General features: G+C 38.7%; 1 protein-coding gene across 6 annotated transcripts in view; it reads right to left on the bottom strand.

Annotated features, from left to right (window-relative positions):
- Positions 1 to 2116: 2116 nt before the first annotated feature.
- Positions 2117 to 23356, bottom strand: part of ANKRD44 (ankyrin repeat domain 44) — a 360792-nt gene continuing 339552 nt past the window's right edge. For 2 of the 6 annotated variants that reach the window (XM_032405624.1, XM_032405643.1), the window contains exons 22-28: positions 22755 to 22842; positions 15206 to 15289; positions 13826 to 13971; positions 13293 to 13375; positions 10551 to 10633; positions 9510 to 9601; positions 2118 to 7141 (exon numbers count right to left, since the gene is read on the bottom strand). In XM_032405624.1, coding sequence (XP_032261515.1) covers positions 6894 to 7141; positions 9510 to 9601; positions 10551 to 10633; positions 13293 to 13375; positions 13826 to 13971; positions 15206 to 15289; positions 22755 to 22842 — 824 coding nt within the window. In that variant the 3' untranslated portion in view covers positions 2118 to 6893. Of the gene's footprint in view, positions 7142 to 8692; positions 8729 to 9509; positions 9602 to 10550; positions 10634 to 13292; positions 13376 to 13825; positions 13972 to 15205; positions 15290 to 22754; positions 22843 to 23356 lie in introns of all 6 variants that reach the window. The other 4 variants (XM_032405652.1, XM_032405663.1, XM_032405615.1 and 1 more) reach the window with 3 other exon arrangements.

The raw sequence follows: 23356 nt of genomic DNA, 5'->3' as shown, positions 1-23356 counted from the left end.
CAGATCTTGCTATGTGACTGTGGGCCAGGTGCCCCATCTTTGTGAACAGGGTCCGCCCCCCCCCCCCCCATGAGTAGACACAATCATCCCCTGGTAAGACAAGGACTGTACATCTGCATATGTGCATTTGTGTGTTTAATAACAAAAGAATGAAATCTTTGTCTCAAATCTGTGCAGTAGTTTTCCCTTTTCCACTCACCTGCGTGTGGTCTTTTCTGGAAAAACAATCAGGGATCGTTCTTGGTCATTGCTTCTGAAATTCTTTTTAAGCTTAGAGCCTGTTTATGCAATTCCTGTGAAAATAGATGTAAAAATATGGCTAGCTTCACAAATAATTAATTGATGGAAAAATGATTCAGAAACAAGAGGTGAGGAGGCAGATGAGCAGTGAGGTGGAGGCGCATGGGCATTGAGGGTGGGGTAGTCCTACGCTGGCCTTGGTGGAACATCGGGTATCCCTGGCCTAGTAGATGCTAGTACAGTAAATGCTAGTAGCAAACCCTCCCACCCACCAGTCACTGGGCCAGTTGCAAAGGCTTATGTTTCCAATCACCCCCTGGAGTGCTCGAAAATTAATGAATGGCACAGCCATTATCTTTGTTGCTTCATATTTTACAGCAAATGTATCTTTAGCATGAAATTTGCTAGAGACAATTCACTTAGCACTTTTACCCACAATATTTTTATGTTATGTTAATAGCCTTTTAGCTTAATGCCTTTGTGCCTTGCAAGCTGATTCTGGAACACATGAAGTGTGTTAAGTGAGGGATAGACGTATGGGGATCTAAACCTACTGAATGGAATTAGAGAGAAGGATCCTTTGAAAAGCAGTTCGGAGACAAAGTACCCACACCAACATTCAACAACAGAACTACTGCATTGGAGGCCATTATCCTCTTTCTGCTTGCTTGTGAGAGCACAAGTGAAATGAAGGGATCCCTACGTTTTTCTTGAATTTAGGAAGTACAGTAAACAAAAAGGTAAAGTAAACAATTTCCTTCGCAAGAAACAAGAAGTTATCCCAGGAGAATGCTATACTCTGGAAGGACACTGTGATAGATCTGGTGTGATAAACTGCTTCCCAAATAGTTCCCAGTGATTCCTGCCTTCTGGTCGTCACACCCTTTGGTAATAACCCTTCCCTTGAATATGGAACAAATCTAGTGACTTGCTTCTTATGAATAAAATATGGGAAAAATGATGGAACGGCACTTCAGTATTCAGTTTAAAAGCTGTCACGTCTGTCTTGCACTCTCTCTTTCTGGCTTTTCTCAGCTTGCTAGCTCTCATGAGGTAAGCTGCCATGTTGTGAGCTGCCCTTTTTTGGAATGGCCCATTTGGCATGGAAGTGAAGGCAGCTAAAAGCTGTCAAGGAACTAGAGCCCTCAGTCCAACAACTCATGAAGAATCTGCCAACAACCATATGAGTGAGCTTAGAAACGGATCTTTCCCTGGCCAACACCAGGATTACAGCCCATGAGGGACCCTGTGGCAGAAGACCCAACTCAACCATGCCTGGACTCCAGACTCTCAGAAACTGTGAGATAATAAACATTTGTTGTTTTAAGCCACTAAGTTTGGGGGTAATTTGTTACATGATGTTGGATAACTAATGTAGCCCCTCAGCTCTAAACTACCAGAAGCACCCACCTGTGGTATGATTCATGCTTTACAGTCTTCAAGAATGAAAAGCACTCACATCTGTATATTTGAATAAGGAGTGAGATACTGCAAAGTGCAAAACCTCTCTGAACATCTCTAGCAGGAAAAAACCCCAACAACCGCAAAACATTATTGCCAGGATGGCATAAAAGAAAGAACATATAGGCACAGGTTGTGGATTGAGATTGTCAATTATACACATTTGAGCAAATTATATAATTTCGCTAGGATTCCGTCTCTTCATGAAGAAGATGGTGATGGGGTTGGCTAGACTTAGCAAGAACTGCTAGCATTCTACGACACTGTGCTTTGAGGAACTCCGGAGGGCCCCACCCCGAAAGCTGGAAAGAGTGTCACTGAGAATTTGTTCCTTAATGCTTCTAGGGACTGTCCCTGAAATTATTACTTAAGGGGAGAAATTGTGAATGGTGAGACAGGAAATTCTACAGATACTTGTAAGAATAGTGCAGAGAGGTGGCGCCTTGCGTTGTTATGAAACAGTTGAAGGGTCTTGCTGGCAGCCACAAAAAGAAGTGTTGTTGATTCCACCATTTTGAGGACCTGGTGGGCTTCCTCCTTTCTGATATACGTGATCTCCACAGTAAGCCACGTCTCCCCTCTCACTGTGATTACAAGGGAGCTGAAGCAAACTCACGTTCAGTCATAGCCACTCTATTAAATGTTATGGTTCCCATATTTGTATTCTTTTTCCCTGTCCTCATTTTTCTACTTCTAGTTTATCATGTGCCCTCTGTTGCAGGCCAGCTCAAATCCTTTCCAGAAAAAATTGGAGGCATTAATAAATATTACACAAACATACATGTTTGACTCACCCCTCCCCAATTGTGATGTTACAAACAGAAAGAGCAAATCTGGAAATATTCTTCTATCTTGAGTATTAATGTAAGGTCAATTTGACTTTGGTGGGGACAAAGATTTAAATTAGCAGAATAACTGGTAAAATAGCATAAATCAGAAAAATTAAAGACAAACACAAACACAAATTGCAACAATATTTGTACCGTTTTTATTTGTAAAAATAACCATCTGAATGCATTTCCATAGTATATTACAGTTAAGTACTTCATTACATTATTAGCATTCAGTAGTTGAAAAAGTATTAAACTGTGCTTGAAAAGATTCAGACTGGTTCAAAGTCATTCACCGAACTAAAAGTCATTTTCCTCATTTTTACAGTCATGACATTTACCAGAGTCATTCAACTCCAATTTACATAAGAAAACATCACAGACAAAATCCCACTGAAGCATCAAACAGTATTTTATGCTGTTACAAATATGTTATGCAAAATATAACACTGGCACCAGATTTGTATCATCGTGCTTTGCAAAGATATATTGCACATGCTAAAGCATAAAATATGTAGACAAAACTACCAAACAAAAGGTATTTGCATTGAATTTTTAGATCACTGCATAAGAAACGCATAGAATTACATTTTTACACACACTCAGATTGTCACTATCTTAAAACGCTTTTCCCCTATAACATTGACCTATGGTTTACAGTTTTGTAAGAAGAAAGCATTTTAGCACTGCAAAATTAAACATAATTCCTATAGAAAACTTCGGCATTTTCATTTTCATTTCAAAGCAGGTAAAGGGGAAATAGGAAAAAAGACACTTTATACATTCAAAGAAAGGCTGAAATGAAAACTCACTGGTATTATATTGCTCTGATAACACTCAAATGAAAAAAATACAAAACATTTCACAGAACATCTTCAGAATATACAAATATAAAAAGGCACTCTAACTTCATATTACAAGACAAAAAAAGGGATGAGTTCTTCAACCAACGCAACAGATAAGCAAACCAGGTTGCTCAACAGTACAAAGAATAGTGCAGCAAATCCATTTGATGTTCTTTTTCTAATTTCATAATAAAATAAAAAAAAAATCAAGCAGCTGTTTACTGCCTAAAGTACCAAAACATACTATGGTGCCCTTGTAGTAGTGATAAATAGAAATCCCCTGAGCTTTTTACTGTAGAATCATAGCAGATTTTAGGCAATTTGGAGATAGTAATGTATTTACCAAGGATAGGCAGACACGGCGAATAGGTAAGTGCGATGAAACATGATCCCTGTGGCTATGGTTAAAATACAGTCTAAAAATAACACAGTTAGGTAAAAGCACTAAACAATCAAGACTCAGTTAAAAGCACAATGTTTTTTGTTTGTTGCTTGTTTTTTTGCTTAGAAAGCTACATTGCAAATCTAGTTCTATTCCTAAGAGATGTACTTAAAACACACAGAACTCATAGTTTTTGAAGTCATTTCCTAAAGAAAAAAATTTGGTCTTGGGGAATGGAGAAACAGCGAGAGAGTGGGAGAGAGATTTGATTCCATGAACAATTCACAGCGAGTGTGATTTCATTTTGTTCCTTTGTCCTCCTTCTTTCTATCAGGGAGACAGTGGGGGAAAGTCAAAATGCAGCTACGTGGAGAGAAATGTCCCATGGCCGGCACTGCTTTGCTGTCACCTTCCTTGTTCTCTGTGCTACTCTACAGGAAAAATGTGAACGCTGCTTCACCATTACAAGAGGACATTTCATTTCCTGCTTTACACGCCAGTGGAGCAAGATTTCCATTCACTTCTAGAAAAAGACACCACAGTATATCGTGCTTTTTTAGCGCTGGATCTCCCTTGCTTTTCAGTGTTTTGGTAAAGATAAGGTCGTTATTGCTCATTAGCAATTTATCTACTTTTTAAAAATTCATCTTCTCTAAATAAACAAAAAGGACAGAGGAAGGAAGGGGAACACAACACCAAGAATTTAAAAAAACAATGTTGGTGGTGTCGAAAATTTCCAGTGAAATTATTACCAATTCTGTAAGTCCTTTGAACAAGTTCTCATTTGTGAAGAACCCAACGTGAGTTTTTAATTAAATCAGGATATTAAAAGAGTAAGATTAAAGTCTTTTACAGTTAGATGAAAAAGATAATACAGCATGTGTATTTGATCCAGATATGATAGAACACTGTTTTAAAAATATCTCACATACACTATAAAATAGAAATTTCCAGGGTTGAAAATGTAGCTGATTATAAAATGCCAGAGTCCTGACAACATGTTTCTCTCCTGTTTCTTCCTCAAGTGGAAAACAGCACTTGAGCTGGTGATTTCTATTTCCTCTCCTGGTACATGTGCTCACACACTGACATCATTTCCCACTAGGTTACTGGGACCATGAGCTTTTCAGTGTGTTCAGAATAATTTCTGTAATTTCTGTAAATTTCTTTGGGCCACCTTTGTGCATATGACCCACCACACACCTCAGTTCTCATCTTGCAGAAAAGCATAAGGACGGCGGTGTCCCCTGAGCTCTCCAGGCTGGCTACAGACCGTCAGAGTAATTTCTGTAATTTCTGTAAATTTCTTTGGGCCACCTTTGTGCATATGACCCACCACACACCTCAGTTCTCATCTTGCAGAAGAGCATAAGGACGGCAGTGACCCCTAAGCTCTCCAGGCTGGCTACAGACCGGGGCTGAGCAAGGGATGTTGTACCCCTCTCCAAGAGACGTGGAAGAACCTGAGGGTCAGCTGCAAACCTTAGCAGTGGAAATGCTGGGCTTGGCCCCAGGACGGCCAGCTAGCCCGGCGAGGGTCCTGCGTGCTTTTCTGCTTTTGTGTTATTCCAAGTAAGACACACAGCACTTAAAACAGAGAACAAACAATGGATGTTTCCTCGGCCTTTGTTTCATTTCAAATAAATATAAACACATTTACATCAAAAGTATATGAACATTTTCTCTAGTTTGGCAACAAAATAAGTCTTGGTCAACATGTCATGGTACAAATGTTAGGCCATCAACTAGAAATCTGTGTCATAAGAAATATAAAACACAACAAAGACTGTTACACAAAAAGATTACATTTTAACTCCATAGAAAAGCTACTTCAGTTCTCACTTCCATTTTGAAGGAAAGCAATTTAAATTCTTCCATTCCAGACTGAAGCATTTTGGTCCTCATGTATAGCTGGTTGATGAACTACAGACATATATATATATATATATATATAAATATACATATGTGTGCGTATGTATGTGCATAATGTTTAAAGAGTCTCATTCTTCTTTTTGTACAGCTATTCCAGGTGCAGAACGGGGTCCATTTGACCTAGAAGCTTTGGCAGAGGGAGTAGACACAGTATTCACTAAGTTGAGTTGATCATCAAGCGACTATCAATTGGCTTTAATTTCCACATCACCCATTTCTACCTTCTGCTTTGCACCTTGTTTCCTTTTGTCATCACACTTCCACTCACTTGGCATGACCTTGACTGAGAAGCTCATTCAACACTTTACTACTGATGAACAATGCTGATGGTTCTGATGTTTTTAAAAAGTTAGCATTCTGATTTGAGGATTAACAAATAAATAAATAAAGGGTGGTCTCATATTAAATTTGCATATGTCTCAAAGTTCTGGTGCAATACAACTTTTCACCTAAAACGTTATTAGATAGATTTGGATTCAGTCAGCCAGGTGAAAAATTAGTCACAGGCTTGTTACAGGGAGTACTGGGGGCCGTATTCGTGTTAAATGAAAAAAAGCAACTTCAATTTTTAGTGAATTTTTCCATTCATCTGGCAACTTCCATAAAAATCCTTGGAAAGAAGTTCTGGATATTTAAGTGCTTACTATAGAGAGGATATGCATAATTGGACTCCCTTAAAAAGATTATTACAGGCATCATTTCTGAAGATGAACACCTTTACCTTTGGCTTTTAGTGAGGAAGTAAACATCAAAGTGAGAAGAGGTTTGAGGCAATTCCTATCCACCCTTTCCCTCCCCTCCCAGGGGACATGAATGTCACATGGATATACTTCTGAGAACTCACTGCTGAGTGAGTAAATGAAAAAAAAAATTCTTTCTAGAGAACAGCTCCCTCTCAATTGCATCATGCCAAAAGAAAAAGAATCAAATGCATTTTTTTACTTCTTACTTAAAATGAGAGGTAGACTTGCACAGAAGTATCTTAGATCTAAGGAAAACATGAAAACAAAAATCAGGGCCCATCTGTGTGAGTGCCTTGCCCTACAGTCTAGTTGCCCTCCCTGGGTTTGGTTAATTCCTTTTCTACTGGCTTCTGGAAGCCCAGGCCCATAATAATACTCGAACACAACATAAACCTGGAATTCACGTTTCTTTCCCTCCTTCCAATATGGGTGATCAAGGAAAAGCCGCTACGGTCCAAAGTCAAAACGTTTCGGAATCAGAGTCATTTTCATTGTACCCATCCTCTGAGCCTACGTTGTTACTGCAAAGGCTGACCATGCTACCCAGATTGGAGAGGGTCGTCCTGCTCAAATTGTCTTTTTTAAAACAAACGAAGTTGACAGCCGTCATTGTACTGGAAGGAGAAAAAGGCATCATGGTAGCCAAAATGAGGGCCAGGCAGTCAGCCACGTCTTTGTTAGGAGCGCAAGCCAGGGCCGGGGTATGACCTGGGCGTAAATGCAGACAAGGCAGTGGTTAGTCCAGGAAATCCAAAGGCGGCGTGAGCATTCCACAGTACATCTCATACGACCTCACACGCGGAGATGTATGTTGAGTTAGAAATCATGCCAGGCAAAAACAGGAGTTACTTCCCACAAGTCATGCTAGGGGTCAGGCTAGAGGGAACTGGGAGGGGGAGACATTTTATGAAGGGGTTTTGGTTTTGGTTTTTCAGTTTACATGACAACAAGCACTATGTTATCCGAAGTTAGGCAGAATTCTAGTCTTCATCTAATAAACAGAAACACAAGGGGGCAGGGGCGGGACACAATTCCACAAAACAAAAACAAAAACAAAAACAACCCAGCAACAGGACAACCACAAAGGTGTTTCCACTTGAGAGCACACGCACACCATGCGCCTCAGGCTTGGGCCAGAGCACTCTCATTCTGAGAACAATGACTTTCCATAGTAGGTAAACTGTGTGTCAGATTAGAAAAGATGTCGAAAATCAGATGTCTGTAAATGTGATAACGCAGTTTTGTTGCTTTACATATGTTTATATAAAGTATACACCAATTAACTTGTTCTAGGAAAATGGAATCATTTGAGCAGATCAGACAGGAAAGCACTGATTGTTTGTGATTTAAAATTTACTATCATTTAAGAGAAATTTAACAGAATTTTTAAAAATAGCACACCAACCCACCGAAGTCCCAAAGTCCAACTATGACAGGTGTGGGAAAATGGCTGTACGGTCCTGTCATTCTCTGCCATTTAGACTCGATGGGTCCTATCCAGAAGAGAAAACTGTCTTGACACATGAAACATGTGCGGGGGGACGTAGATACATTCTTCGACTTAATTACTACCCTTATCCAACCTTTATTCTGCTGACCTGAAAGGGTTAGCCTAGCTCCTCTGCTGGCAAAGTTCCTACTACCTCTCACTCATTTATTCAGAGGAAGTGGCTCAATAAAACTCAACATTCTGTCAAGTTCTATCAACACTTGGCCTAGTTTCTGCCCCTCCCCCACCCCAACAGATCACTCCTCTCTCTAGTACAAAAACAAGTAAGAATAGACAGGTATCTTAACATTCCATGCCACAGAGGTCATTGACGAGTAAAGGATTTATGAGTGTAGTGCTGTACAAAACTGCCCCAAATTGTTCCCAGGCCTTTGGGACACAGCTGAGCTCTCAGAAAGGCTTCAGTTCCACTGACCCAGGGCTCTCCTTCCCAGGGTTGCTATTGGCAGGACAAGCCTCAGATGCAGCAGGCTTACAATGGAGAAAGCCAAAACTAATTTATTTTGAGCTCTTTGGGTCATTTTGAAGAAAAATTGTGCACTTCTGCATGCCAACCCTAAGATATATAATAGCCGTAAGAGGGTGAGGGAAGGAGAGGAGGGACAACCAAGGAGATGAGGTAACAGAACTTTCTGTGCCTCCTAGATGAGTCGGGTTGGGGACAGAGTGGGGTACATGCTAGGATAAATGGGGCTGCAAAACAAAAACTAATAGGAATTAGCTAATGATGTCATATGGCTAATGCTTACTTCTGAGAAATAGGCATGGGCTGCTAGTTCCAATACCTGTAATAAGCAGTTAATTGAGTTAAGTTAATGATACTTTAATTAAATGCCACAATTAATGCCACATTTAAAAAATTACATCATTCATAAATATCCAGAAGTTCATCTTTTGCTCCCCACAGTTAATAGGCATTGTGCTTAAAATGGTAGTTTCACACAATTCTGTTACTCATTAGCTTTCCAAATTTCTTCGGAAGCAGAGTAGAAAGCTTCTGTTCAGAGTTAGTTCATTTAGAAAAGGAAGGTTACATAGATCAGGAGAAGCTTTCAAGCCTAGAAAGTCATTAAAAAATTGTACTCATGTTCCCCAAATATCCATACTGAGAATACGAGTTTTGATCTCTTCTTTAAAAAAGACAAAAAAAAAGGTTTGATCTCAGAATGAACTGAAATACAAAGACCTAGGTTTTCTTTGAGCCCTTGAGCATGCACTAATGACATGTATAGTCTCTAACTCTTCAGCGAATGCAGTTTGAATTCTGAATGCCTGTCTACCAACTTTTCAGTGTGTCTGAAGCAGCTGAGCCACCACGCTGCAGAGTTAGAGACCAGCTGCTGGCGTTACATGCAGAATGGAAGGCACTGGTGGGCTACAGGTGGACTACGTGTTTTACAAAGACAGACAGGACAAATTATCCCCATTTGATTTCTCACACACAGAAACTTCCAAGGGGGAGAGAATTCTTACTGCCTTTTTACTGAGCTCCTATCATTCTCATTTTCCTCTGGCTTCAGAGCACAGGGGAAGCACCTGCGGTAATTGCCTCGTTTTTCCACTTACCATTTTCATCCACAGCGAGTACACAGCCCCCTTTGGCCAACAACTCCTCAACTACCACCTTCAAGCCATTTCGTGCAGCAACATGGAGGGGTCTGAAAGAAGACAACACCCAGCGTCAACCATGATACATATTTGGGTGAGGAATGTGTCATTTTGGGGAGCTGCATTGCTAAAAGGAAGGAAATTCTTAAGAATCTATAAGGAGTACATGAATATTTTTATATTCTTTTAATAAAAATATTTGTTGACCAGATCTTTTCCAGGTGCTAATGATCCAACTGTTCTTCCATGTTGGCCCAGATTTCTCTACAGATATGACAAATATTCTGCATCTCAAACAACCTCAATGACAACAGATAGGAAGTGAGAAAAAGAACGTAAGCTCCAGTGTGTTTTCTAGAAGGCTCTTTACCCCTTGCTTTCTATTCCAGCATTTGAATCACTGTTTCACACAGTCCATCAACATGATTGGTGTTAATATCACCCATATATATTTGTCTTGAACCTCCTTGTTATTACTAAATGCACTAAATGATATTTTGTTGAATTTAGAATACCTTAAATGTCAAACCCAGTATATTCATTTCTGCTATATATTTCTTAAGAAACTTGATGGAAAAAAAATCCTAATATTCCTTTGTCCTTAAATGCATAGGTAATTTACTAAAATGGAAAACAAATCAGCTTTTGGGTCTTTCACGCTGAAGATTACACTGAATTATATTAAAATATAATTAAGACAAACTGCTTAGAAACTCTTCAAACGTATTCTGGGGATGTGATTTATAAAGTTGTCATTTTCCAGTAAGAATACATAATGCTAATATATTACAAAATTGTATGACAGCATAACAAAAGAAAGATTCTAACTAAAAGTGGTTAGCTCGGTCAGCATCTGTAGGTATGTGACTATAAACTTCGTGGAGAAGGCAGGTCTGTGTCTTTCACCACTGTATTCTCCAGTGCATAGCACACTCTTAGAATTTGTTGAATAAATGACTATGAATCTGGGTCCAAATCAAACTTAGGAGTCACACTTACGTCTGCAGTGCATTATTTTTTGCATTAATAAGGCTCTCGTCTTGTATCTTGTCAAGTATTAACAAGGCACATTTTTCATGACCCTAATAAAGAAAAAAAATGATAAGAAACACGGGACAGAAACAGAGAAAAGCTCCTGAAAAATTACTTCATTGTGCTTTTAAATTTAAAATGAACATCATTTGCCCAAAAACATTTTTTTAATTAAAAAAAATTTTTTTTAAAGATTTTATTAATTTATTTGTCAGAGAGAGAGAGAGACAAAGCACAACCAGGGGGAGCAGGAGATAGAGGAAGAAGCAGGCCCCCTGCTGAACAAGGAGCCCGATGCAGGACTCGATCCCACGACTCTGGAAAGGCAGACGCTTAACCGACTGAGCCACCCAGGTGTCCCTGCCTAAAAACATTTTTAAGGCAACTTTCTGAGTAATTCTTTTTTCTTCTAAAAAGCAAATGGTTAAAGGACCCTAGACTCAAAGATTCTGGAGAAGGTCTATTAGGACTTGATTAATGTAAACCTGATCTAAAGTATTAATATTTCTAAGGCAACTGAAGCAGTAATGTTGAGAGAGCTGAAGCAGGTGCTAGCTCAGCAAGGTCAGCTGGCAGAGAGTAGAATTAGGAGCATCCTTTAAATCTGTCAACAATGTTTTTTAACATATGTCAAGTTCCATCTCCTTCCTCAAGCCTTCAATGACCACTTCACTCATCCATCTACCTTTGAAATTTCCATTACATCTGTTATCGGTATCACTTATCACTATGTACTGCCTTACACTGGGAAGGGACTCTTTCAGGAAAGCTCATTCTTTTCTTCCTCAACCAGGGGAAGATATCCTTGTTATCTTAAAAGAGATGGTTGATAATTAAAAAAAAAAAAAAAATCAACTGAAAAGTCAGAGACCCTTTCACGATTTCAGGCCTATGCCCTGTTAAGGGGTCATGGTTTCCTAAACCCTTGCTACTCAGTGTGGTCCACAGACCAGCAACATCAGCTTAACCTGGAAGTTAGAAACGTTGAATCTCAGGCCCCACTTTAGACCAGCATTTTCACAAGAGCCTCTGGTGATTCATTTGCACAATAAAGTTTGAAGAGCACTGCAATTCTCTTCATGAAAACACCACACTTTGAAATAAACTTCACGAAACAGAGCCCTTTCTGGGGTTTCCATGGGCTTCCCAGAGCAAGAAGTGAGAAAGTGCAACCGCTGAAAGGAACAGTCAAAGCATCCGGTACGACAGACAACACCTTTAATACTGTCACCATGTTGAAATAAACCACCACTGGCGCTAACTGGAATCACTCTATAACGCCTTATAAGGGAGCCCCTGAAATGTAATTTCAGAAATGTCCATGGAGTTTTCATTCTCATGCACTGCTGGTGGAGTGTAAACGGTTGTGATCTTATTAGAGGCCCATTTGGGCTTAAAAATGTTCATAGCTTTAGACTCAATAATTTTACACTAAGGAATTTATCTTAAAGGAATGAGCAAGAATTCTTTAAAAAAAATTCTCTACAATTAGTAGCATCTATAGTAGCATATATTTGAAAACAAGTACATGTCTAACAATTGGGGATGAGTGGAATAAAGGATGGCACATTCCTAAGGTAGAAAACCACACATCTTCTAAAACACGATACAGGGGCGCCTGGGTGGCTCAGTCGTTAAGCATCTGCCTTCGGCTCAGGTCATGATCCCGGGTTCTGGGATAAAGCCCCGCATCGGGCTCCCTGCTCTGCGGGAAGACTACTTCTCCCTCTCCCACTCCCTCTACTTGTGTTCCTGCTCTCGCTGTCTCTCTCTCTCTGTCAAATAAATAAATAAAATAAAAAAACTAAAATAAATAAATAAATAAATAAAACACGATACAATTTGATATCTAAAAGAAAGATATTCATGGGGGGCCTGGGTGACTCAGTCGGTTAAGCATCGGACTCTTGATTTTGGCTCTGGTCATCATCTCATGGGCTCATAGGATTGAGCCCTGCATCAGGCTCTGCGCTCAGTGGGGAGTCTGCTTGAAGATTCTCTCCCTCTGCCCGTCCTCCCCACTCTCTCTCTCTCTCTGTCTAAAATAAACAAATAAATCTTTAAAAAAGATTCATAAGATATGATTCAGTAACAAAAGCAGGTTTTAAGCTTTTCAAACATTATGATCTCACTTTTGTAAAATTGTATATTTATTATTATGTACCATTTTCTTTTACAGAAGCAGGAATCTTGAGCTACATGTGAACATAATGCTACTAAAAAAACAAAAGAACAAAAAACCTCGAACACGTTCCTTGCATTGAACTATGTACCAGAAAAAAAAGGGCCAAGGGTAGACATGCACATGAACACACTTATTTGCCTCAAAGGAGAGTATTTTTTTGGCTATGTTATTACAATGTCTTCAAATGGAACAAAATGAAAACAAGTGGACCTGCTTATATTTTAGAAGCCACATAACTAAGGTCCTAAGCTGTGTTTAAAGCCAAGTTGATGTGGTACCGCACCCCCTGGAGACAGACTGCATAAGAATGCAGGTGGCAAATGCCATGAAAAGCATATCCTCACCAACCCCTACGTGGGTCTTGCCCTGTGCTTCTTCCCCTTCCATTCTGCTTACAGTTGACAACACCCTGGGAAAACGTACATCTTAATTAAGAGCCATGATACACACTTCTGAGATAGCATGTAAGTGGTATGAGTATGATTACAACGCTAAGTAACACTGTTTCAAATTCATGTACATACTTTGCTACTAGCCAAATGTAAGGGTGTGTTCAAGTCTTTATCCTTTACAGTCAGATCAGCCTGGGCACTGTTCACCAAAACATCTATAGAAAAAGCCAAAAGAGAGTTACTTAGACGACAGGCTAACTACAATAACACATTCAAATTAGTATGACGACATCATCATATTTGATGTTTTTAAAGAAAAAAGGAAAAATTTATTGCCATATTTTTCTATTGAAATCCAAGGTCTATAGATGTTCATTTTAATCGTCTTTGTAGTTTTGTTATTTCCAGGTCAAATAATTCTGTTGCTATATTCGGTCTCTAAATGTTGAGATTTTTCACTGCACAAAGATTGGTTCACTTTGACAAGGTCCACCAATCATCAAATAACAGGGGACTGAAGACAATTAGCAAGTAGAATCAATTGGCTTACATAAAATGTTGGCCTTTTTTACATGCATATACCAAGAGAATAACCGATTTCCCGGTTTTACGTTACTCCGGTTTGGGTTGGGCATGAGCGCAAAGCCCACCAGTCAAGCACGTACCCACGGCGCCCGCCTGCCCGTTCTCAGCAGCCATCATCAGCGCTGTTTTCCCTGAATTGTCTGCTGCGTTCACTTCAGCACTGTGTCTCAGAAGAAGCTGCAAGCACTCCACGTGATCAGCAAATGCTGCCGCGTGAAGGGGTGTCCTAATGATTTAAAACAAATAGGATTTTAGCTTCCTTTAAACGTAACACACTCTCTTTCTGTATACGCCTGAGAGACTTGGGCACAGCGTCATCTTAAGGATTTAAAACTTCTCAGTTTACAGAGATAACAATTAGGCCCTCTCTAAAGTCCATTTGGGGTGGACACTGAACAGTCACCTATGTGAATGGCACCCCCTAGATTTGGAGGGTGTTTAAGTGGTGGCTCTGATAATAAAATTAGCATCTTTACTTACCCTTTGATGTTGAGCTCCAGTGACTTCTCATCTTTGATAAAGATACTTTCAGAATGGGGGCGCCTGGCTGGCTCAGTCAGTACAGCTCGTGACTCTTGAACTCAGGGTTGTGAGTTCGAGCCCCACATTGGGTGTAGAGATTACTTTAAAAAGATACTTTCAAAACTAAGCCTTAAATTTGTAGATAATTGGCTATTTAAATAATAAAAAAGCCCCCACTGTCTAATATGGATAGTTGATTTTTCTAGGAGCACAATTTGTATTATTTATCAAAATTAAAAATTAAATCTAAAACTTCATCTCCTAGACATACTTGGTCATGTGAACAGATACATATATTAGACTGTTCACTGAACCACTCTTTGAAATAGTAAAATATTAGAAACAACCTAAATGTTCTTCAATAGAAGGCAGGCTGATTAAGTGTCTGTCCATTCAATGAAGTAATATCCAGCTTTAAAAAGAATATGGTAAATCTATATATTCTGGTATGAAAAGTTCTCCAAGATACACTAAAAGCAGAGCATTGCAATAGAATTCTCCCATTTGCATAAAAAGAACAAAAGCATATATTTTCATATATGTTTGTAGCTATGTACAGAAAATATTGGGGAAAATATAAAAATTTCAAAAGAATAGTTTAAGGTGGCTTTCCCGATGGAAGAGGCTGGGGCTTCTGGGCTAAGAGTAATTTCTCCTAATTATATACTCTTTATTATATTTAATTTTTAAAAGACATGCTTTTAGAGGTGCCTGGCTGGTTTAGTAGGTAGAGCATGTGACTCTTGATCTCAGGGTTGTGAGCTCGAGCCCCATGTTGGGTGTAGAAATTACTTAAACAAAATCACTTAAAAAAATAAAAACCATGCTTTTATGTTACTTTTTCAATTAAAAAATAATAAATGTTTGGCTATTTGCAACCACAAAGCAGAGACTAAGATTGATCAAGACATGAGGCATGCCATCTTAGCATCACTTACCTGCCTTTGTCATCTCTGCAATTGACAATACTGGAATCTATGGCCCCCAGTAGCAATGATGCACAATTCTCATGATCATTTATTCTAAAGTGAAAATAGATTTTACATTTAAAAATTTTACATTTTTTAAAAATTATATATCCCTTCCTACTCCATCTTCCTATGCACTGTATATTTAACAATCTGACACATTTAAAAATGTCTGATGCAAATATCTGTGGTTTATGTTCTTGTTCAAATAATTAAAGAAGACAATTTAGGTCATACAAATAAACTTTACTTAACACTTCATGAGGCAGGCAGTCTTCACTCTCAAGGGTCTGAAGAACTGCTTGCTTCATGAAGTGTTAAGTAAAGTTTCTATCACCTAATCTGTCTTCTTCAATCATTTGAACAGTTTTGGTGATGAGGGTGGGATTCGAAGCTGACTACTCAACAGCCTGCAGGAGGAGACACAGAGATAAGGCATTTGCCGAACCCTCTGAGTTCACTGTTGCCAAGGGCTAAGGTGAGTCACTCTTGGATTTGAGGTCTTTTCCCTTGTGTGCAACTCTCTAAGCTAAACAAACTTTATCCAAAACTTTTTAAAGGAAAGGGGTTTATTGAAGTTCCCAGAAAGATTCTGTGATCCAGGAAAGGCTCTGGGACAGCTATAGTGGGAGTCCACAGCAGGTAGCAGTCTCTAAAAGACTAACAGGGACCTTGAAGTAAGTCCACAGCATTAACCACTGGGAGACTTGCAGAAATAAATTAAGACAAAAATACAGACTGTTTTGACCAATGGCACATTAATATCTACGTAGGCATGAACTGGACGATTAAAAGCCATTAGGGCATCCACCATTGTAAAGAAAGCTTGTGGAGAGTAATAGATCTATTGTTAATGAGAATCTCAGAAGCCAAAGCCACAAAATTGATGGGCATAGGTTGAGCACTCAAAAGCCGCTAGAGTACTCATCACATAAATCTAAGACTCTTGTAATAGGATAACTTGGTTATGGAACAGGTTAGATTGACACTAGGTCACTCACCAACCTCAACAAAATTTCCATGCAACAAGGTACACTGTAAAACACCACACAAATCCCAAACCCAGTGGCACATCTCTCTTAGGTACTAATTTGGCTCTAAGAGACTCAATGCTTAGCTAAAGAAATGAGATCCTCAAGTTTCAAAGAATTGAGCACTCTGCCTTCCAGCACAGTTGCTTATTTTCTGTCTACAAACTGTGATCCTAGATGCTATAGATATCTACAAAAATGGCAAAATATTACTTAGACAACCCAGAATTACAATGGCCAGCATGGGGAATGTTCTAGTTAGATAAGATCGTTCATTTAAGGAGTACACTTGAAAGCAAGGGTTCCCAAATCAACAAACAGAATGGGATACCTATTTTAATTGGTGTGCAGAAGCTTCCAAAAAGCTTCAAGATTCCAAAAGGGCTTCATTGAAAGATTCATTGCCAAGGCTAATGAAAAATTAAAGACACAAGAGGTACCTAAAACTAAGACTGTAAGACTGATATGACTCCTACTACTGCCCTCTATCCTCCTTTACCTGAGTACTCAAGAGTCTATTAATCCTCTATCTGAACTGCCTTCCCACCGTGAAGGGGGCTACAGGATCAGAAACAAGTCTTCAAAGTCAGTGGCCTTATTGCAGCAACTGCTACAAGGCCAGAAACCCAAAACAACACCTGGGCCCCCCCCACTGCACCATCATCAAAACACTGGCTCAGAAATCGGTATCTCATTTGCAATCTATCAGGACATTGGCAAAAAGACTGTCCCAGAAGGTTTTGTGCAAATCCTCTGATAGCAGCTCAAATGCCCCCATATATATCCTCCAAGGAGGGCCCCTTCCAGTGTTGACGAGACACCAAAGGATTCTCCAATAAACTGCTACCAGTTATTCTAACAGTTAAGGGGAAGTAAAATTAAAATTAATGGAAAAATCTTGCCGAATTCTGGTAGATCCAGGGCAATACTCTCTACTTTAAACTCCATTCACTCCAGAGCCTGCAGATGGGACCTGGGAAAACCGGCATGAGCAGGCAAAGGGTGAGAATTCTTACCAGATTCACCTTTCCTGGTCTCTGTGGTGGCCGATCAAGGGGGAAAGGTATACTTTCATGTTGTCCCTTCCTTTCCAAATTCAAACTCTTGTGAATTTGGTTTTGAAGTACCCATTGGTTATTGATCCTTTTCTCTCCCAGGGACTGCTATTGCCTTCCTGTTTGTCCTAAATCCTTCTTTATTTTACCTATCTTTGGGAGGTAGCTCTGGATCTTGGGAAAGTAGTATCTTTTGCACCATCTTTGGGGGCATCTTGCATTCATGGGTTGTTCAATATTGCCAGGAATAGTTACTGTTTGTCCTGGCTGAAACTTGCCAAGATATTTGAAAGCCTTTTTTTTTTTTTTCTTTTTTAAAAGTAGCTTTATGGTTGGTCAAAAGCTGGCCAAATAGGAAGCTGATATTCAGAACCTAATAGTAACTTTCTTTAGGCCTTCCCAGTAAGCTAAAATGAAACTATGTACCTGGGGTGAGGGAATGGGGTGGGGGCATTCCAAAGACAAACAGCTCTAAATCTAGAACAAAGGAATAATGTGATTTCTACCTTAGCTGAAGGAAGATCTCCTTGATATAAAGAAGCAAATTAAAGATAATGTAGTTGGATGAGTGGGACAGCCCCCCTTTTTTAAGGAATTAAAATCAACTCTCCTTGCCTTACAAATTGAGTTTTTATTTTTATTTTTTATTCATTTTTTTAAAAGATTTTATTTATTTATTTGACAGAGAGAGACAGCACAAGCAAGGGGAGTGGCAGGCAGAGGGAGAGCAGGCTCCCCACTGAGCAGGGAGCCCGATGAGGGGAACATGACCTGAGCTAAAGGCAGATGCTTAACGACTGAGCCACCCAGGCGTCCCACAAATTGAGTTTTTAAAGAACAGAAAAAGCTCGCCTATCCTTTTTACCAATCCCCAAACCTCTCTTATTCATCTGAAAAGGCTTGTAGGTATTGTAAAATTCTTCTTGGAGGATTTTGCATTCCTTCCCTATGCCTTTGAGATGTACCTGGTCTTCTCTAGGAACTAGTATCTAGGCCATTTCTTTGAGCACATTTCAGGGAGATAATTCTTATCAGAAAAAAGAAAAAAAAAGAACGACTATTTGGAAACTAGGGAAATAAAAAATCTTAAGTCTCTGATATGTGGAATTGTTGAATCTCTGTATTGTACACCTGAAATGAATATAACACTGTATGTTAACTAACTGGAATATAAATAAAAACTTTAAAAAAACTATATATTAACTATACTGTAATTTTAAAAAATTTGAAAATCTGAAGTTTTCTCAATTTTAGTAAAAAGTTTAAGCCATCTGAGCAGGTAACCTTAACTTATTCCATCTGCCAGAAACACAATCTGGATCTGTGGTTGTTGTTGTTGTTATTGCTGTTGTTGTTTAATAAACTAGTGAGTTTTGCATTATCATACCTGTTTAAAGGCTAAAATTTAAGAACAAAAGTTAGGGCGCCTGGGTAGCTCAGTTGGTTAAGCGACTGCCTTCGGCTCAGGTCATGATCCTGGAGTCCCTGGATCGAGTCCCGCATCGGACTCCCCGCTCGGCAGGGAGTCTGCTTCTCCCTCTGACCCTCCCCCCTCTCATGCTCTGTCTCATTCTTTCTCTCTCAAATAAATAAATAAAATCTTTAAAAATAAAATAAAATAAAAACAAAAGTTATTAAGATTTCTGTTCGTGTCCATCTGTATGTGTATGTATATGTACGTACATTATGTTTTTTTCTATCTCCAGATGGTATTGCCAAAATTAATTGTAAAGAGCTCTATTTAATTGGCTTAATGAACATTAAGCACTTGGGGTGCCTGGGTGCCTCAGTCAGTTAAGCATCCAACTCTTGGTTTTGGCTCAGGTCATGATCTCAGGGTTATGAGACTAAGCCCCTGTGTGGGCCTACTTAAGATTCTCTCTTTCCCTCTCTCTGTACCCCTCCCCAACAAATAAAAATAAAATAATATAATAATAAAAAGAACATTAAGCACTTATATAAGCCAAGTATATTCTCAGAAATATAGCAACTAACCCAAATGTTTTTCGGGTTCACATGATCTGGGTTTATCTTTGGTAAACAAGGACTAGTTTTAGGTTGGTCGGTTTAATTAAAACAGACACGTCTTCAGAGTTATCAGCATTTATAATGCAGACATAAAACTTTTATTCTACCTAGGTTTACTAAAAATCAAATAAGCTCATGTTATCACTGTTACAGAATGTCAGCCAGAAAGATAATTTAAGATGATGCCTAGCTGTTTCATATCTCATGAAATTTTCATGAGTGATCTAAACATAATCATTAAGAATAAGTAAATTAAATAGATGTAAGTAAGATAAAAGTTTATAAGTAAACTTTTCAACAGTAATTATGCTTTATGGTATGTATACTTAAAAATAGTTTCCAAAATGTTTTTGGTAACCTGAAACCTTAGTTAAGCTGAGATACATTAAATGATGGATATTCATTGACTTCTAGATCATTTCCAATTAATATAAAACTCTGAAACATTATTACTGAACATAGATTTATCCACTTTTGGCTTCCTTTGACAGAGGAACTACAGATATTTGGCTCCATTAGTAAACATGTTTTGTACCACACTGAAATATGTATTATAAGGAAGAATATACTCCTAGAAATTATGAAATTTATTTATGAATTTGCCAGTCCACAGAATGCTAATGTAACCGACAATCCACTATTGCTTACTTCTTAGTTTCCACTAGGAATTAAGGATTCTAGGGGTTAAGAATTTTAATCAATTAAAACTATTTACAAATAATAAGGGTGGGGCACCTGGGTGGCTCAATTGTTAAGCGTCTGCCTTCAGCTCAGGTCATGATCCCAGGGTCCTGGGATTGAGCCCCGCATCGCATCGGGCTCCCTGCTCGGCAGGGAGCCTGCTTCTCCCTCTCCCACTCCCCCTGCTTGTGTTCCCTCTCTCGCTCTCTTTCTGTCAAATAAATAAATAAAATCTTTAAAAAAAAAAAAAGAAATAATAAGGGTGAAAGAAAATAACTGTAAGAAAAGTAGGTAATAAAAGTAGAATGTGTATTTTTTTTGGATAAGGAAAGTTATGAAAGACATGATTTTTGTTTGTTTTATTTTTTTGGTAAGAAAAAAGAGAAAGTAATTTTGTCCTAAAGTAAAATGACTGTTTTTTCTGGAATGAGAAAGAGGGAAAAATTAGGACAAAATCTGAGTGGATATAAAAAGCTGTAAAAGGTGTGTGGAAAAGGAATCTTGGAAAAGGAATTCTCTGTGGTCAAGCTGGCTAAGATTGGAATGGATTTACTTAAGCTTTAAAAAAATGAGTTTTAATATCAAAAGTACACTAGTGCAAAATTAGAATTTGGTTTTCTCTCTGTTAAAGGAACAAAGGGTTTTTTTCTTAGGTTACTGATCTGCTCTTAATAAGAAACTGTAAATGAAGGTTTTTGGGTTTTTTTTTTTTAACCTTTTAAGTAATCTTCCTGAAAAGCAGAGATTTTGTGTCTTACCAAAATAATTTACTGTGCTTTAGGCTATCTTTATCAGGTCTTTAATTACTTAAGAAAACCCAGTCTTCTTAGTATTAAAAGAGCTAAGGAGGTTTTTTGGTTTGTTTCTTAAGCCACTACTAACTTTCTGTATTTATCTTTATTAGCTATATCACTTTGGTTAAATGGATAACTAAGTACTGTTGCACAGTGACCTATGATCCTATTCGACTAAGTGTTTTAAAATCTTTTGATATTTTTGACAAATAAATAAATGCATAAGTTGGTCAACAGGCCAACTGGCTTAAAGAAGTATCCTCTCTTTGGGATTATTTCTTAACTTCTGTGAATCTAGTTGGTTTGGTTCATGGGGACCCTGGTTCAGGAATGTCCTGTAAACCTTAGGAATACTTTTACTATTAATGATTATCTTCCTGGTCTGTTGCTTCCTAGTCTGTTGTTCTCTCAAGGGTTTTATTTATTTATTTATTTATTTATTTATTTTTATTAACATATAATGTATTATTTGTTTCAGGGGTACCAGTCTGTGATTCTTCAGTCTTGCACAATACACAGCGCTCACTATAAGGGTTTTAGATGTGTGTATGCAGCCATAAGCCAGCTAACAAATGGTCTCCCTCCAACTGGAATGAAAACCTGACATTATCTCCTGTGAAACAGAGAGAGACCCAAAGAGACAATGGTAACTGAGAATAACTTGCAACATCACCTTTGCTCAAACCTCTTGGTTGGCCAGAGGTTGATCAAAGTGGGGAGGAAGAACTACCAAATCGATCCCACATGAACCTTTACTTGGTAGGTCAGGCACCACTGATCCCGGGAAACAACATAGCAAAAAAAACCCCTTAACTTTTAAGTTTCATGTTATTGTAAATGTTCCGTCTTCTCAGAGGTCAGACCATCTAGTTAACCAATTAATAATTACCAAGTTATATGGGTGATTGCCCCATTCCTATGATACCTCAAATAAGGCCAGATATGAAACCCTCGCTAATCAGATATTTTTATTCCTTCTCTTTCCTGTTTCCTATTCTTTATTCTGTAAAAACTTCCTGCTTTCTGCCTCACACTGTAGCTCTCTGAACTCTTGCAAGTGGACACTGTCTGCTTCATGAAGTGTAAAATAAAGTTTGTTTGGTTCTTTAATCATTGTGGATTAAATGCTGGAACCCCAGTATTTCTTCAGAACCCCTACATCCAGGAAGGAGTTTACTGTGCACCACTTATGCGTCATGTTAGGTTTTGGGGGATACCAAAGTGACAAAGACATGGTTCCTTCAGATTTAAAATCACTCCTACCCTTTATTTCTTACTCTTTGCTTATTCATCCACTATCCGCCTCCAATATCTTTCAGTCAAATGACCCAGCTGCATGTGAAGCCCGGAGACAATGCAAAGATAAAGCAGGTCCCAGGTGGCCATGTTCCCCCAGGCTGACCATGGAAGTCTGCTTTCAAGTCACTGTATTATCTAAACAATGGTTCATACTGTGAGATGGCAGCAAAAAGTACATTTATCAAAAAAGAACTTACAACATATGAAGAATGGAGAATTACAATATATAAAAAGTCTTCCTGCCATAAAATGTCTTTTCTAATCATCCATAGGCATATTGCTGTTAACCCCAACTTATTTTTAGAATTTGGTACACAAATGTGAGGTCCATCGGGAGAGCTCTTCACCTGGGGTGTAACGTGCCTCTTAGTTACCCACGACCCTTCATGTAGTTTCCCTCAGGTGACATGTGAGCCACCGTGGAGCCTGGGCACTCCACAAAAAGCTCCTGGAAAATCATTAACACTAGGGACCACACTTTGCTATCAGACCCATTTGCCATTAGCAGCAAAGTGGAATATGTTGGTCTTACCTATAGTCTAAAAGCCTGTCCCTTCCCAGAGAGGCAATCTGTCTGTATGTAGTTAAAATGATTAAAGCAACACCATTAACTCCCAGCGTTTCTACTTACATTGCACAGTGCAGTGGAGTAAAGGGATTACCGATAAATTTGCGAAAACATTTTTGCTCCAAAAGTACCTCTATACAGTTTTCATTACCTGTAAGGAATCAAAAGAATTTAGAGAGTTTCCAAGAAAGAAATTTTGGTCAACACAATCTATTTTTGTTGTTGTTGTTGTTAAGTATTGAATTCTGGCTTGTGAATTTTCCTGAATTGGCTGAATGTTCACTCTCCGTGGAATAAACAAAATGCCAAAATGTCATTAACTATGCTCACAGGTGTTTTGAGACATAGTGAAACAGTGAAGGCCTTATGCTCTAGAGGAGAGAAAGAGATAAAGAAGGGACCTCATTTGCAAGTGGAATAGATTCAATATCATCCTCAGTTCTCAAGAAATAGATGCCTGACATAGATATGCCTCAGTTTGCCCATGTTTACAACAGGAAATTCTCCTTTCAACCACATGAATAGGTTCACTTACAATTATGCAACCTAATTCAGGAAAGAAGATGTGACTGATAGAAAACAGTATTTGAGATAATGCAGGTGAAAGGGCTTTGACTATAAAATACTATGTAAGTGTTTAAAATGGCACCAAGGCCAGTTCCTGG

This window comes from Phoca vitulina, unplaced genomic scaffold, assembly GCF_004348235.1.
Source record: "Phoca vitulina isolate PV1807 unplaced genomic scaffold, GSC_HSeal_1.0 scaffold1, whole genome shotgun sequence".
In the NCBI taxonomy this organism is placed as follows: domain Eukaryota; kingdom Metazoa; phylum Chordata; class Mammalia; order Carnivora; family Phocidae; genus Phoca; species Phoca vitulina.
The sequence above is the reverse complement of the archived record's forward strand: the minus strand, read 5'-3'. Positions and strand labels throughout refer to the sequence as shown.